The sequence below is a fragment of the Cervus canadensis genome, chromosome 2 (assembly GCF_019320065.1).
Source record: "Cervus canadensis isolate Bull #8, Minnesota chromosome 2, ASM1932006v1, whole genome shotgun sequence".
NCBI classification, from domain to species: Eukaryota; Metazoa; Chordata; class Mammalia; order Artiodactyla; family Cervidae; genus Cervus; species Cervus canadensis.
This window is the reverse complement of record NC_057387.1, coordinates 56,632,338-56,646,553: the sequence shown is the minus strand read 5'-3', so window position 1 is coordinate 56,646,553 and position 14,216 is coordinate 56,632,338. Positions and strand designations below refer to the sequence as shown.

The following is a 14,216-nucleotide window of genomic DNA, read 5'->3' as shown; positions in this document are numbered from 1 at the left end:
TTTCTTGCTGTTCAGCTGATTCATCACTGAATGGCTAATCAAAGATTATAAGCCATCAACATTCTATATTCCAGTTTGCTTTTTAAGTGGATGATTCACAGGTAAATAGGGAGAGGGGGCAAGACAATGACTCACTTTATTTTTGAGCAATAATTTAGATCTCACTGACCTCATTCAAAGATTTTTTTTTAAAAGCCCTCCAAAATAGCATCAGACGCATCACTGAAAATCACACTAAAAAACCAAGAAGTAAACTTAAACTGAAGAAAATTGAACTTGGAGGATAAGTTAATGAAAAAAAAAATCACACAGAATTTAGCAGAATATGATTTAGAAAGAAAGTAATCACCAACAAGATGAAAGATGTGGACAACAGACAATGGAGAACTGACATATGAATGACTCTTGTCTTTGAAGATGTGAATGAATAAATGGAACTGTAAAAATTTACATAATAGAATTTTCTGAAATAAAGAAGATCTTGAAATTACACTTTAAAAGGGCTCACCACATTCCAAGAAAATTTAATAAAAGCTTTCTTCTAAAACTTCAAGGATTGAAGAAAAAATCCTACAGTAATCCAGGCAGAGGGGAAAAGGTCACCTTCAAAAAAAGAGAAATCATATGCTTAGAAGAAAAAATGTAGAAAACATACCAAACATTTAATATAAATTATTCTAGGAATGGATTTATTGGGAATTTTTACTTTCTATTATTAATTTCTGATTCTTTTAATTTTTACCACATAGTTTGTTTTCATAAAGAATAAAAATTTTAACATTTCTTTCTTTAGAATCTTCCTGAATAATTCCATTGTCTTTTCTTTCCTTTCTTAGGGGAAGAAATGTCCCAGCTTCCTTCCAAGAATAAACAACTCATAGTTCCATCTTCTGCGGAATGTTAGTCTATTGATGATCCCCTCTGTTCTGAATTTCCATGCTTCTGGTTCTAGCAGCTTCTTCACTTCACTTCACTTCACTCGATAAACACAGCTGTCTCCTGTCCCTAAGCGTAGAGCAGACTCCCAGTTCCCACCTGAAGTCTCATTACGACAAGGCTCCAAACATCCCCTAATCTGTCTCCATCTTCCAGCTTCCCCTATCCCTGAAACTCTTCTACAGTGTCCTGGAATTCATGAGCCCTCGCTCACATCATTTTTCATTGCTACCACTCTGGTTCAAGCCACTATTATTTCTTGCCTCCATTACTGCAATAGCTTCTGGCCTATCCACCATTGTTCTGTGATTTATCCTAGTGAGAGAAGCCAGAATAATCCTTTAAAACTATGCCTGACCATATTATTGTTCCACGCAAAAGTCTACAGTAGCTCCCCATTTCATTCAGCATGAAAGGCAAAGGGCTTGTAAAGTCCTCCGCCCTACATCCCTTGTTCCAACTCAGTGGTCATCCTCAGTTCCTGCTTCTCACCCTCAACTCTCTCTAACCCAGCCACACTGGCATCCTTGCTATGTCTTGAAAACTCCAGACACATACTCACCCTGTTGTTGTTCAGTCACTCAGTGGTATCTGACTCTTTGCAACCCCATGGACTATAGATCGCCAGGCCTCCCTATCCCTCACAATCTCCTGGAGTTTGCTCAAACTCATGTCCATTGAGTCGGTGATGCCATCCAATCATCTCATCCTCTGTTGTTGCCCCTTCTCCTCCTGCCTTCAATCTTTCCCAGCATCAGGGTCTTTTCAAACGAGTTGGCTCTTCACATCAAGTGGCCCAAGTATTGGAATTTCAGCTTCAGCATCAGTCCTTCCAATGAATATTTAGGACTGATTCCTTTAGGATTGACTGGTTTGAGCTCCTTGCAGTCCAATGGACTCTCAAGAGCATTCTCCAGCACCACAGTTCAAAAGTATCAGTTATTCAGTGCTCAGCTTTCTTTATGATCCAACTCTCACACCAATGCATGACTACTGGAAAAACCATAGGTTTGACTAGATGGACGTTTGTTGGCAAAGTAATGTCTCTGCTTTTTAACATGCTATCTAGGTTTGTCATAGTTTTTCTTCCAAGGAGCAAGTGTCTTTTAATTTCATGGTTGCAGTCACCATCTACAGTTATTTTGGAGGCCAAGAAAATAAAGTCTGTCACTGTTTCCATTGTTTCTCCATTTTTTTGCATGAAGTAATAGGACCAGATGCCATGATCTTAGTTTTTTGAATGTTTTCTAAACATTTTTAGTTTTTTAAACCAGTTTTTTTCACTCTTCTCTTCCACCTTCATCAAGAGGCTCTTTAGTTCCTCTTTTCTTTCTGCCATAAGACTGGTATCATCTGCATATCTGAAGTTATTGATAGTTCTCCCAGCAATCTTGATTCCAGCTTGTGCTTCATCCAGCCCTGCATTTCTCATGATGTACTCTACATAAAAATTAAGCAAGCAGGGTGACAGTATACAGCATGATGTACTCTTCCCAATTTTGAACCAGTCAATTGTTCCATGTCCAGTTCTAGCTGTTGCTTCTTGACCTGTATACAGGTTTTGCAGGAGGCAGGTAAGGTGGTCAGGTATTCCTATCTTTATGCCTAACTGTTCTCTCTCCCTGAAATGTTTTTCCCTCAAAAATCCATAAGGCCACTCTTTTACCAATGCCCATTCTTCCTTTGAAAGTCACCTTCTCAATAAAATTTACTATACTTAACATTTCAACCCACATTCTCTCCTGTATTCTCAATCTCCTTTGTGAGTGTGCATGCTAGGTCACTTCAGTCATGTCTGACTCTGTGACTCTATGGCCTGTAGTCCACGGGGCTCCTCTGTCCATGGGATTCTCCGGGCAAGAATACTGGAGTGGGTTACCATGTCCTCCTCCCGGGGATCTTCCAGACCCAGGGATCAAACCCAAGTCTCTTATGTCTCCTGCATTGGCAGGTGGGTTCTTTACCACTAGAGCCACCTGGGAAGCCCCAAGCTCCTTTATCCTGCTTATTTTTAAATAACATTTGTCACTTTTTAATATACGCTGCTAAGTCACGTCAGTCATGTCTGACTGTGTGCGACCCCATAGACTGCAGCCCACCAGGCTCCTGTCCCTGGGACTCTCCGGGCAAGAACACTGGAGTGGATTGCCATTTCCTTCTCCAGTGCATGAAAGTGAAAAGTGAAAGTGAAATCGCTCAGTTGTGTCCCACTCTTCTCGACCCCATGGACTATAGCCTACCACGCTCCTCCGTCCATGGGATTTCCCAGGCAAGAGTACTGGAGTGGGTTGCCATTGCCTTCCCCTTTCTAATATATAGAATTTACTTATTTAGTTTATATTTATCAATTATTGTCTGTCTCTCCCCCACACACATTAGAATGTAAGCTCCATAAGGCAGTAAACTTTTTATGTTTTACTTATTGATGTATCTCAAGTATCTATTAATAGAATGATGCCTAGTACATAGCAGTCACTCAAAAGATATCTGTTAACTGAAAAAATGGTTCACAGCCTTGTCAAACCTAATGCACCCTTTAACAAGAAATATGGGTTAATATCATTTAACACTGTGAAGGGAAAGTCATAAGCTACCTACACATGTAGTTTTTTTAAAGTTCAGATACTGAAAGGAAAACGTAAACGTGTGATTCAATATGGAACTGCTCAGGTATCCCTAAACTAAAAGAACCAATGAAGCAGTCAGATGCTTGCATCCATCCGTAGAATCACCATGAAATGGATAGCACAAAATGAACTATATTGCTGATTCTAATTCCAGGAATGGCACTGTCATTTCACTATGTGAAAAACAGTTTATGTTTATATATAAAATAGATTCTAGACTCACATAAATGTAAACAGGTTTTTCATCTACACGAATGAACAGTGGGACAGTCAATTCTCACAGGATGTGGGACAGTTCTTTGCTGGGCAGGACTATCCCGGGCATTGCAAGATATCCAGTGTCATTTTCCCAAACAACTACAATCCAGTAGGTCCCTACCTACAATCACTGGAACAAGCAAAATCACTCTGCTGAATTTCCAAACCAAATCCTGGAGGTACTTTCATCCCAAGAGATCTTGATCTGCAAGTCCAGTGGCCTTTGACAAGCTCCTCCTCACTTCTCTTTCCTGCATCTTTCCCTTTCCCTTCCCCCAGTTCCTGCCTGGTGTCACAGTCTCACTCCTCCCCTCCCCCTACCCCCCTCTGCTGCCCTTTTCCTCTCCACATGATCTTCAACTAAGTCTCAGAGCTCTGTTTCTACACATGATGTCCAAAGTCACGCATCCAGCTGCCACTTTGTCATTGAGACACAGAAAGCCTCCAGTTATACGTGTCCAAAATCAGTCATCTTCTTCCAAAACCTGTTATTCCATCAGTTGTACCTATCTATGTGAATGACATCATCCACTTAATCTAGAAAGGACAACCATCTTTGTCTCCTACTCCTCATTCCTGAGTCCAGTTGATTGTACCATTCTGTCCATTTGCCCCCTGAGGTGTCTCATATTTGCTTCCTTTTTTATCACTAGTTCAAACCCTCATCACCTATAACTTAGAATATTGTCACAGCCTCCTAACTAGTATTTCTACACCAATTAATCTTTTGATACAAACACAAAAGGATTTTCTCCGAACAATATTAATAATTAACTATTAATAATTAATTTAATTAATTAATCTATTAATAATATTATTTATACTTAGCTTTAGGAACTTCCCTGGCAGCTCAGTGGTAAAGAATTAGCCTGCAATGCAGGAGATGTGGGTCAGGAAGAGTCCCTGGAGTAGGAAATGGCAATCCACTCCAGTATTCTTGCCTGGAAAGTCCCATGGACAGAGGAGACTGACCGGCTACAGTCCATGGGGACAGAAGGAGTTGGACACGACCAAGCAACTAAGCACCCACACAGACACATAGCACCTGGCATATCATAAGCGTTCAATTATAATGTTTAATTGAGTGCTCATTATATGCCAGGCATTATACTAAATGCTTCTCACTTCTTTTAATCTGCACAGCCACATGACAAGATAGGAATGATTCATTATTCATAGTAGGAATTGTTATTATTTAAAATTTAAAGATGAAAAAGAGGCTTGGGGAGGTTAAACAACTCAGCTAAGGTCACAGAACTAGCCCCAAAGTGACAACAGCAAGATTCTAGGTCTATCTGGCTTCTAAAAAAATCCCTGATTTTGCTTTTTATTTCTTTTCATTTTAATTTTTTGGATACAACTTTCTCATGTGGTCTCTAGCCTAATCGCTACCTCCTTCAGTCTTTGCATCTGTGCTATCTGCCTTTTCCTTCCCCCTCCATTCTTCCAGTCCATAGGTTCTTCTTTTGGTTTCACTTATTTCCATATTTAGTAAAGATTTATTATCAGCTCTTTCAAGGAAGTCCTTCACAGCAGGCTCCCCTGTTTCACTGCGCCCACCACATCCGACACAGCCCTCCTCACGCTCTCTTCCCAGCTGCTAAGAAAAGGGGTGGAGGAAAAAAAGAATTGTGTTGGGGGGTCTGAGGGGGGCGGCGCGGGTGAGGGCGAAGGGTGGGAGGGGGAGGACGAAAGGTGCTGGGACCCCCAACCTCCGGAAGTGCGAATACAAAAAACTCCTTCCATTTTTTAGTTTTCCTCCGAGTATCTGTGTTGCTTTCTGGTTCTAATAAAATGAACTAAGTCAGTAAAAAGTGCTTTGTAAACTGTAAAGTGCTGTTCAAACGGAATGGGCAATTATTCACTCTCCCTTTGCATGCCCAGGGCTTCAACTGAGTGAGCCACACAATAGGTGTTCCAAGCAGAGGATGCCACTTGTGTGTTTGGGTGAAAGGAGTAACGCTCTAATATGGACTTGGCCCGAGGAAATCTCTGCTTGTCATAACTGCCAAAACCCAGCTCAAAACTTCATCAGAGTTGCCACGTGCTAATAAGACAGGAAGAAAAAGCTATTAGCCTGAAAACTCCCCGTTTAAAAGCCTCTCTCGGAGTGTTTCACACCTCCAGCTCCCAGGAAGTTTTAAGTTCTTGCAAATGACCTCCCTTTACCTTCCTAGCACCCCGGCCCCAACCCCTCCCTCCCGGGCCTCTCGGCTTCCTCGCCGACCCAGCCCTCGGACCCGCGCCCCGAGGGCGGAGACTACAAGTCCCGGCGTGCCCCGCGCGCCCGGCCGGGTGCACTGGGGCTGGGCGCGTGGCGGCCGGCGAGCTCTGCACCGGGGAAAGCCTCCCGGCGCTGGCCATGCGGGGAGGTAAGTGATCGCTCGTGCTACGAGGGCACTGGGGACGCGCTCGTCCTACCCCCCCCTGTCCAGGATGGAAGGAAACGAAGAAAGCCACGAGAAAAACTGCCCTGCCCTCCCTCGTCTCTGCTGTGTGTCCGGTGCTCCTGCGAGCCTGCTGTACCCCCGAGTGTGTTATCTGTCACCCGGAGTGGAAGTGGGGGCAGAAGCGTGCACGGCCCCGCGGAGCGCTGCGGCTCCCCGGGGGTTACAGGGCGGAGCTAGCAGGAGGGGACCGGGAGACGGCCAGGCTCGGCTGGGCGCTTACCGAGCGCCACACCTCCCTGCTCCCCTTCCAAAGATGAGTTCCCCGGGGGAGCCCCCGGTCCCAAAGACGAACGATTTCTTCTTGAAAATCTTAGCCAGAAACTTTCCCCTCTGTCACCAGTGCCACAAGCGAGTCGTTTGGCTATCGGACGTGACCGCTGATTAAAGAGTCTCTCTGGCATCCCCTCTCCTGCCCCACGTTCTGCCCCCACCGCCCCCTTTCCAGGCCCTCCTCAGTTTTCCCTAGAGACCCTCTAGGGCCCTGCTGAGCTCGGCCCTGCCCTTCGGCGACTTCTTGAGACGACTTCTGCAGCGCTGTGTACCCAGGTCTGCGCTCGGAGATTCGGTCTGGAGTCGCCTGCGGGCGGATACCTGGAGGCAAGGCAGGGCGGCTGGTTCCCCGGGAGGGTGCTTGCTCACTGGGGGATGAGAGATCAATAAAAGAAGCCTATTGAGGCACCAGTTTCCCATCCTTCCTGACCCATCTCCTTTCCTATCTGAGCCCATTTCCAAGTGTCCCCCAAAGTACTGCTCCAGAATCTCAGCTCGAGGACGTCTGAAGTTACTTTAGCACATCCCATGATAGCCTGGATCAGAGGGTCTTGTTGGTTTGTATCTCTATCTCTCACTTCTCTTACAGACACAAACACAATGCATACTGCACATTGTGCAAACACACGAATACCACGACACTACGCACACACACACACATATACCACAGGTACAACACCCACACATTATTACACAGCATACACTCATCACACATACTGCATTTATGCTATGCCCTACACGCACACCAGGAACCACACTACACACAAATACGCTTAATTTTTATTAGCAGAGAAGAGGGTTAATATCACTTTGTTGGAGGGAGTGAGGAGGAAGTGGTTGAGTACTAGTATAGATGCTTATACCCACAAATGTCAGTTTACTCCAAAATTAGAAATTAGCTGATGAATGAAACCTCCTGTAGTCAGGATATGTGGCTCATTTTTTATAAAATGGGATTGATTTTTCACAACACCTTCTGAAACCCACACCCTTGTCTAACAGGCAAATTTTGATCACAACAGGCAAGACAGTAAGGGATGCCCTCTTCTATACATAGGAAGAAATTCTTGGAGAAACAGAATCCTTTCTCCTGTGAGGGTGTCTGAGAGTCAGTATAACTACACTTGCTTTGCCTCTCTTCTTTCAAGAGTGGTGGGCTGAACCTAATATTGATCTAAGCAGTGCCATGACAGTGCTGTCAGGGTACTCTCTTCTCTATCCCTTGCCCCCAGGACTCACAGCCGAGACCCCTTCCATTTGCATTTAGTTGGAAAACAGTTTAGACACCTCAGATCAAGTTCAAAAGCATTATGGAATCTGTTGGTGAAAGAGTCCTCTGTCTACAGAAGAGTTCATCATTTTGATCATTGGTGATAAAACAAACCCAGAAAATAACCACTTGTTTGAGCTGTGCTCAAAAAATAGTACTCAAAAATAAAAGAATATTTAGAAGTCTTCCCTAAGTTATTATCATTTGCTCTTTCAAGGGGGCAATGGCAAAGATGGGCAGAGAGAGCATTTGAAATTTTTCTCAGTGATGATCTTTCAAGAAGTTGAAAATTTCTAATACCATTCCTGCAATAAGTAAGGGGAAGAAAATTGACTTTGAAATTCAGATTGCAAATTTAGATCATAGTTGCTGATTTTCTAGTACCCTTAAAAATTGCTAAAGAAAAGAGAGGCCAGTAGCTTTCTCCTCAATTCTGCCCAGTCTATACAGTATTACAGCAGGAGATGACTTTTTCTAGGATCCTTCTGCCCTACCTTGAGAGGTTTTGTTGACATCTTGACCTAAAAGTGTGCAAATATTGATTGTTTATTTCAATGACAATCATTTATGTTTCTAGTTATATACAGTATGTTTGTGGAATGGGAATGTTTCCCTTGAGCAGTAGTTCCCAGTCAAGCAAGAGAACTGTGAGATTGATCAGGGTAACTTAATCAAAAGATCATGCCTGGCCTTTATTCTACCTTCCCCTTTCCCGAACTGGGACTTAGGATGGTGGAAGATACAATGAATTTGAGGGTTGGCACAAATCTTCTTTTTCATATGTAATTAATATAGTAGCAGGTGCTCATAGAAAAGAAATGTTGAATTTGTTGAATTATGCTTTTTACGCAACTGGGGAGATCTGGTAAAATGAAACCTCCCAGACTAATTGTTTTTGTTTTGTAGAATAAAGTTTGTTTTATTTTGAGTTTTTGGCTAACTTCATCTGGTAGGATGCATGCCAAAATTAAAGAATGTGGGCGTTCTCAGGCGATCTGGTCATCTCCTTTGCATCCTCTCTGAAATATGTTACTTCCTGCATAATGAAGTAAAAGGATTTTCTGCTGGGCAGTGCTTTCCTTATTCTCACAAAGAGCTTGAAAGCCAGCCCTGGGAACTTTGTCAGCAAAAGAGGAACACAGGACTGCAGCTTCTGGGTGTTCACTGAATATAGCCCATAAGCACTGGACTTTCTCTTATTTTTTCTCCCATAGGGAAGAAAAAACAAATAGTTTGATACATGGCATTCCTGCTCAGAACAGCAAAGACATATGATGCAGAAACAAGGAAGGGGAGGGAGAAAATAATAGCCTCTTGATACAGTTTGTTTTCCTTTGATCAAGACAGGTGCAGGGAGAATTCTGCAGCTTGGGGACTCGTGGTTCATTCACTTGCACTAATTGTGCTGAAGGTAGTTAGCAAAAGTGAACAGGCACACTGTAGCTTTAAAAAGTCAGCCATGAACCAGAAGGCAGTTGGTGCAGCTTGTGTGTGATTCCTAACGTCATGTTGGCTGAGAGCCAGCCTGGTTTTATTTCACTGTGTCAAATTGTACCTCCTTATTGAATTCCTTTGCCAGCCTACTTTGTGAAAGAAAACATTGGGGTTTCTTTGGCTGTTCTTGATAAGCCTATAAAAAATGATATGTTTTAGTTGCTTCTAGGTAGGTTTTCTTTTTACTCTTCCACAAGAAAAGAAAATAATAATAATAAGACAATGTAGTGTGGTGTTGCAGAGTATCATTGTGAGTGTTTTGTTTTGTTTTGTTTCTGAGATGCTTAGAAAATGGTGAATGTGTAACAGTTTCCAACTGAAGTGAAATCATTCTTTTGGCATGGAGCAAGCAGCACTATCTTCTGTCTACTCTGTAACGGTGTGTGAATGTATGTTAATATCGAGATGTATATTAAATGTTGGATTTCTCTATGAATGATCTAAGTGGTGTAGTGACTGGAAGTTTGTGTGTGTGTGTGTGTGTGTGTGTGTGCGTATGTGTGTGTGCATATCAGCAGTGAAGATTATCCCACACTTACAGTATTATTTGTTAATCATCTACTTCTGTAACAGTGATAAAATCTTGTGAATATACTAAATGATGCACTTGTCATGTCAGAGTAATCCCTAGGGAAGAAGTGCCGAAGTATAAAGTGATTTGAGAGGAAATGTATTTAATTTATGGCTTCAGCTGTAGAAGAACAAGCACGTTTCAGAACTAGTTTGTTTTTTTTTTCCAGCAGTTTTGTTCGTAGCTTTTTTCATCTTGCTAATTGCATATTAATTGTAGAGGGATTTTATTTTTTCTGTGTTCTTCCTACTAAACAAAAAGACGAAGTGATGGATGCTACTATATCTCCTTGAATGTTTTGATGATTTTTGCATAAATCTAATGAGCTGCCTACCCTCTCTTACACACACACGCACACATACACACACACACACACCAGCAGCACCTTTCTGTGTTAAGGGCTATCTGACATTTTCGTGAGCTTCCAGCTTTACCAGAGCATGGCCATCTCACAGACAGGTTTTTAAGATTTTCATTGAGAATATATGAGGTAGGGGAATACTTGCTGACAAAAGCTTTAAGTGATCTTTTGCATCGCAGTGAAAAAATAGAGGAGAAGTGGGAGTGGACAGAAAAACACACACACACACACAAATATAGTAAGAAAAAAAGAAATCACAGCCCGAGGTGGAAAGGGGAGGAAAAGGGGGATTGTTTTTGTCGACTTTGACTCATTTATGAGTTTCAGTGTCTTAAGTGAGAGCTTGGCACTGGGAGAAGCTGTGCCAGTTCACACAGCACTTGTTTTGAACAAGGATTCAATTTCATTTGCAAATGCTTATTGTCGAGGCAGGGAGTGCCAGCACAGATGAAAGCACCCCAGTCTGTCTCCTCCAATTCTTTAGGTTTAATCACATCTCTCCAATCGCTGAGGGGGCTGGAGATTTAAGCAAACATATACGTGAATTGGTGTGAGGCTGTAAAAGGGACCATTATGTTTCCGATTCAGAATATATATTCTTCTCTCACTTTCAAAGAATTAAACACGAGCTTTTCTCCCTTATTGATTAGTTGCGGAAGTAAAGGAACCCTGCAGCCTCCCCATGCTATCTGTTGACATGGAAAACAAGGAAAATGGCTCTGTCGGTGTAAAAAAGTAAGTGAAACTGGCTTGTGAGTTCTGCTTCTGCAAACAACAGAGGGACTTGGGTTCTATTTTTATACTTCTTGCTTATCTACTACAATACACTGTTGGGGGTTGTCTTGGTTGATTGGTCTACACTGGTGATCAGCTTCCCCTCTGCCCCCAGCCCCAATTGCCTTTTTCTGTATTCCATTTCTAAGAGATGACTCAGACGTCAAAGTGCATAAAGGGTTAGTGTATCAGGCTTTAAAACAGGGAAGGTTGCAGATTCCAGCCCTGAATTCTGTATATTGAACAAAAACACAGAGCAAACAGAGACTCTGCCTCCCAAGTCCATAGTGGGGAGGGTGTGGGGAGGGGTGCGGGGTGTGTGTGTGTGAGGGGGAACAGAAAAGAGAGATTGAATCTTTTTTCAATAAAACCACCCATCTCAAAAATGAAAGCTATAGGAAGGGAAGGAAAAAACTGTCAGTAAGAATACTAAGTTTAACAGTTTCTCTGTCCTCACTTTATGAACTGTTCCTTGAATGTGAAACATTTCTGCATATACCAAAGTCTCTTTTTTCCTCTGTTCTTACAGTTGAAACTTCTGATTATATTTATTATGAGTTATATGCTTGATACTTTTAAATAGGAAAAGTTAGTTGCATTATGTAGTGTATTCTGAAACATGTTACGTATTTCAGACATAAAATATCTGTAAGTATATGAAAAAAATGTTTATTCTAGGAGTTATATTTTGGCTCTAACTACATTGCTTACAAGGAAGAAGTATGCTCCAAGACAGTGTTGTCTGTTTCATTTTTCCCCTGTCATTTTAGCTCAAAATCTCCTTCAACTTGAGCTTTGCAAGAAGCTAATGTAATCTGTAGAAGCTGTGATAACTAAATGAAAAAATAGTATGCTATATATGTTTATGAATAGAAGGTGCCTTTTATATTAAAGTTACATTAAACTTAATAAAATCTGCTTTAAAAAATTCTCCTATAATTTATATATCAATGCCATGCTTCCATGCTTGTTCCCATGTTTGAAGCTTGGGGAGGTTAGATGGAGGAGGAATGAAAGAAATAGATGCTTTTTTTAATGTGTCAGTTAGACCAACTGCTTCCAATAGTACCCTGAGCAGTGATGAAAATGTCCTACACAGGTACTATCCACCATGGTAGCCACGAGCTGCATGTGGCAATTAAAAACTTGAAATGTGACTAATGTAACTGATGAACTGAACTTTTAATTTTATTCAATTTAAATCAATTTTAAAAGTTAACAGCTTCATTGAAATATGATTGCCATATAATAAACTGCATGTGTTTAAGTATAAAATCTGATAAGCTCTGACATTTGTATACACCCATGAAACCATTACCAAAATTAAGATAACAAACATATCCATCATCCCCACAGGTTCCTCATAAACCTTTATAATCTCTCCTTCCTGCCCTTCTCTGCCCTCATATTCCCCAGGCAACACTGGTAGGCTCTCACTGAAGATTAGTTTATTTTTCCTAGATTTTTTATATAAATGGAATTATTCAGAATGTACTATTTTAGGGGAAGGAAAGTGGTCTGGTTTCTTTCTTCCAGAATAATTAATTTAGGATTCATTTGTGTTATAATATGTATCAATAGTTCATTGATTTTTATTACTAAGTAATGTTTTATTGTGTGGATATACAATACTTTGTTCATTGTTTGTCCACCCAGTTGTTCATAGGCATTTATGTTGTTCCCATTTATTAGGGATTACAACTAAACTGCCTTGGTCACTTGTGTACAGGTATGTGTGTGTGAACATGTACATTTTTCTTGGATGAGTGTCTAGGAGTGAAGTAACTGGGCCATGTGGTAGGTGTATGCTAAGCTCTGTAAGAAATTGCCAAACTATTTTCCTAACTAGTTGTGCCATTTCACATTCCCACCAGCGGTGCGTGAGCACTCCAGTTCTGTGTCCTCAGGAATTTGGTGTGATCAGTCTTCTTCATTCCATTAGGTGTGTTTTGCTTTGTTTTTTAATCTGAAGATTGCTTTGTATAGTACGACCATTTTAACAACATTTATTCTTCTAATCCAAGAGCATGGTATATCTTTCCATTACTTTGAATCGTTTTCAATTTCCTTTATCAATGTTTTACAGCTCTCTCCTTGGTTATTAGGTATGGTTTTAATTTTCATTTCTGTAATGACCGAGGATGTTGAGTTTTTTTTTATGTGCTTGTTTTATCTATAGATCTTCTTAAGTATTGTTCAGATCTTTTGCCCATCTTTTTATTGGGCTGGTTTTTTTAATATGTTATTGTGTAGAACTTTTACATATTCAGGATACAAGTCCTTTGTTATATACATGATTTGAAAATATTTTCTTGTTGTATGTAATTTGTTTTTTCATTCTCTCTACAGTGACTTTCAAAGTGCAGAAGTTTTAAATTTTGATGAAATCCAGTTTATAAATTTTTTATTTTATGGATAGTGCTTTTAGTGTCACTTATCTAAGGAATATTTGCCTCGCTCAAGGTCACAAAGATTTTCTCTTATCTTTTCTTAGATTTGGGACTATAATTTTTGAGTTAATTTTTGTATATGGTGTGGAATAAGGATTAAAGTCTTACTGTTGATAGTGGTTTCGGTGGTTGGTTTTTTTGCCTTTGGATATCCAATTGTTCCAGCACCATTTATTGAACTATCTCTGCAACTTTGTTGAAAAAATAACTGATCATATATCTATAGATCTAGTTCTGGACTCTATTGTATTCCGTTGATATTTTGTATATATTTATGCCAATACAGCACTGTTTGGATACCTTTATGATAAATCTTGAAATCAGGTAATATTATCCAGCACTCCTAGGTCCTTTGCTTTTCCATATAAATCAGCTTGTAAATTTCTACCAAAAAAATGCCTGCTGGTCATTTGACTGGCATTGCATAGAATTATAGATCAATTTAAGGAGAATCGACATCTTAACAGTATTGTGTCTCCCAACTCATTAACACAGCATTTCGATTCATTACTTCAGTTCAGTTCAGTTCAGCTGCTCAGTCGTGTCTGACTCTTTGCGACCCCATGAATCACAGCACGCCAGGCCTCCCTGTTCATCACCAAGTCCCAGAGTTTACTCAAACTTATGCCCATCGAGTCAGTGATGCCATCCAGCCATCTCATCCTCTGTTGTCCCCTTCTCCTCCTGCCCCCAATCCCTCCCAGCATCAGGGTCTTTTCCAATGAGTCAACTCTTCTCATGAGGTGGCAAAAGTA

At 41.0% G+C, this 14,216-nt stretch overlaps 1 protein-coding gene across 8 annotated transcripts in view; it reads left to right on the top strand.

Moving 5' to 3' along the window:
- Positions 1-6,042: 6,042 nt before the first annotated feature.
- The window catches only part of SAMD13 (sterile alpha motif domain containing 13), a 50,781-nt gene continuing 42,607 nt past the window's right edge, over positions 6,043-14,216 (top strand). For 2 of the 8 annotated variants that reach the window (XM_043460849.1, XM_043460842.1), the window contains exons 1-2: positions 6,074-6,193; positions 10,888-10,972. In XM_043460849.1, coding sequence (XP_043316784.1) covers positions 6,184-6,193; positions 10,888-10,972 — 95 coding nt within the window. In that variant the 5' untranslated portion in view covers positions 6,074-6,183. Of the gene's footprint in view, positions 6,194-9,428; positions 9,475-10,175; positions 10,367-10,887; positions 10,973-12,735; positions 12,954-14,216 lie in introns of those variants that run through there. The other 6 variants (XM_043460847.1, XM_043460843.1, XM_043460844.1 and 3 more) reach the window with 6 other exon arrangements.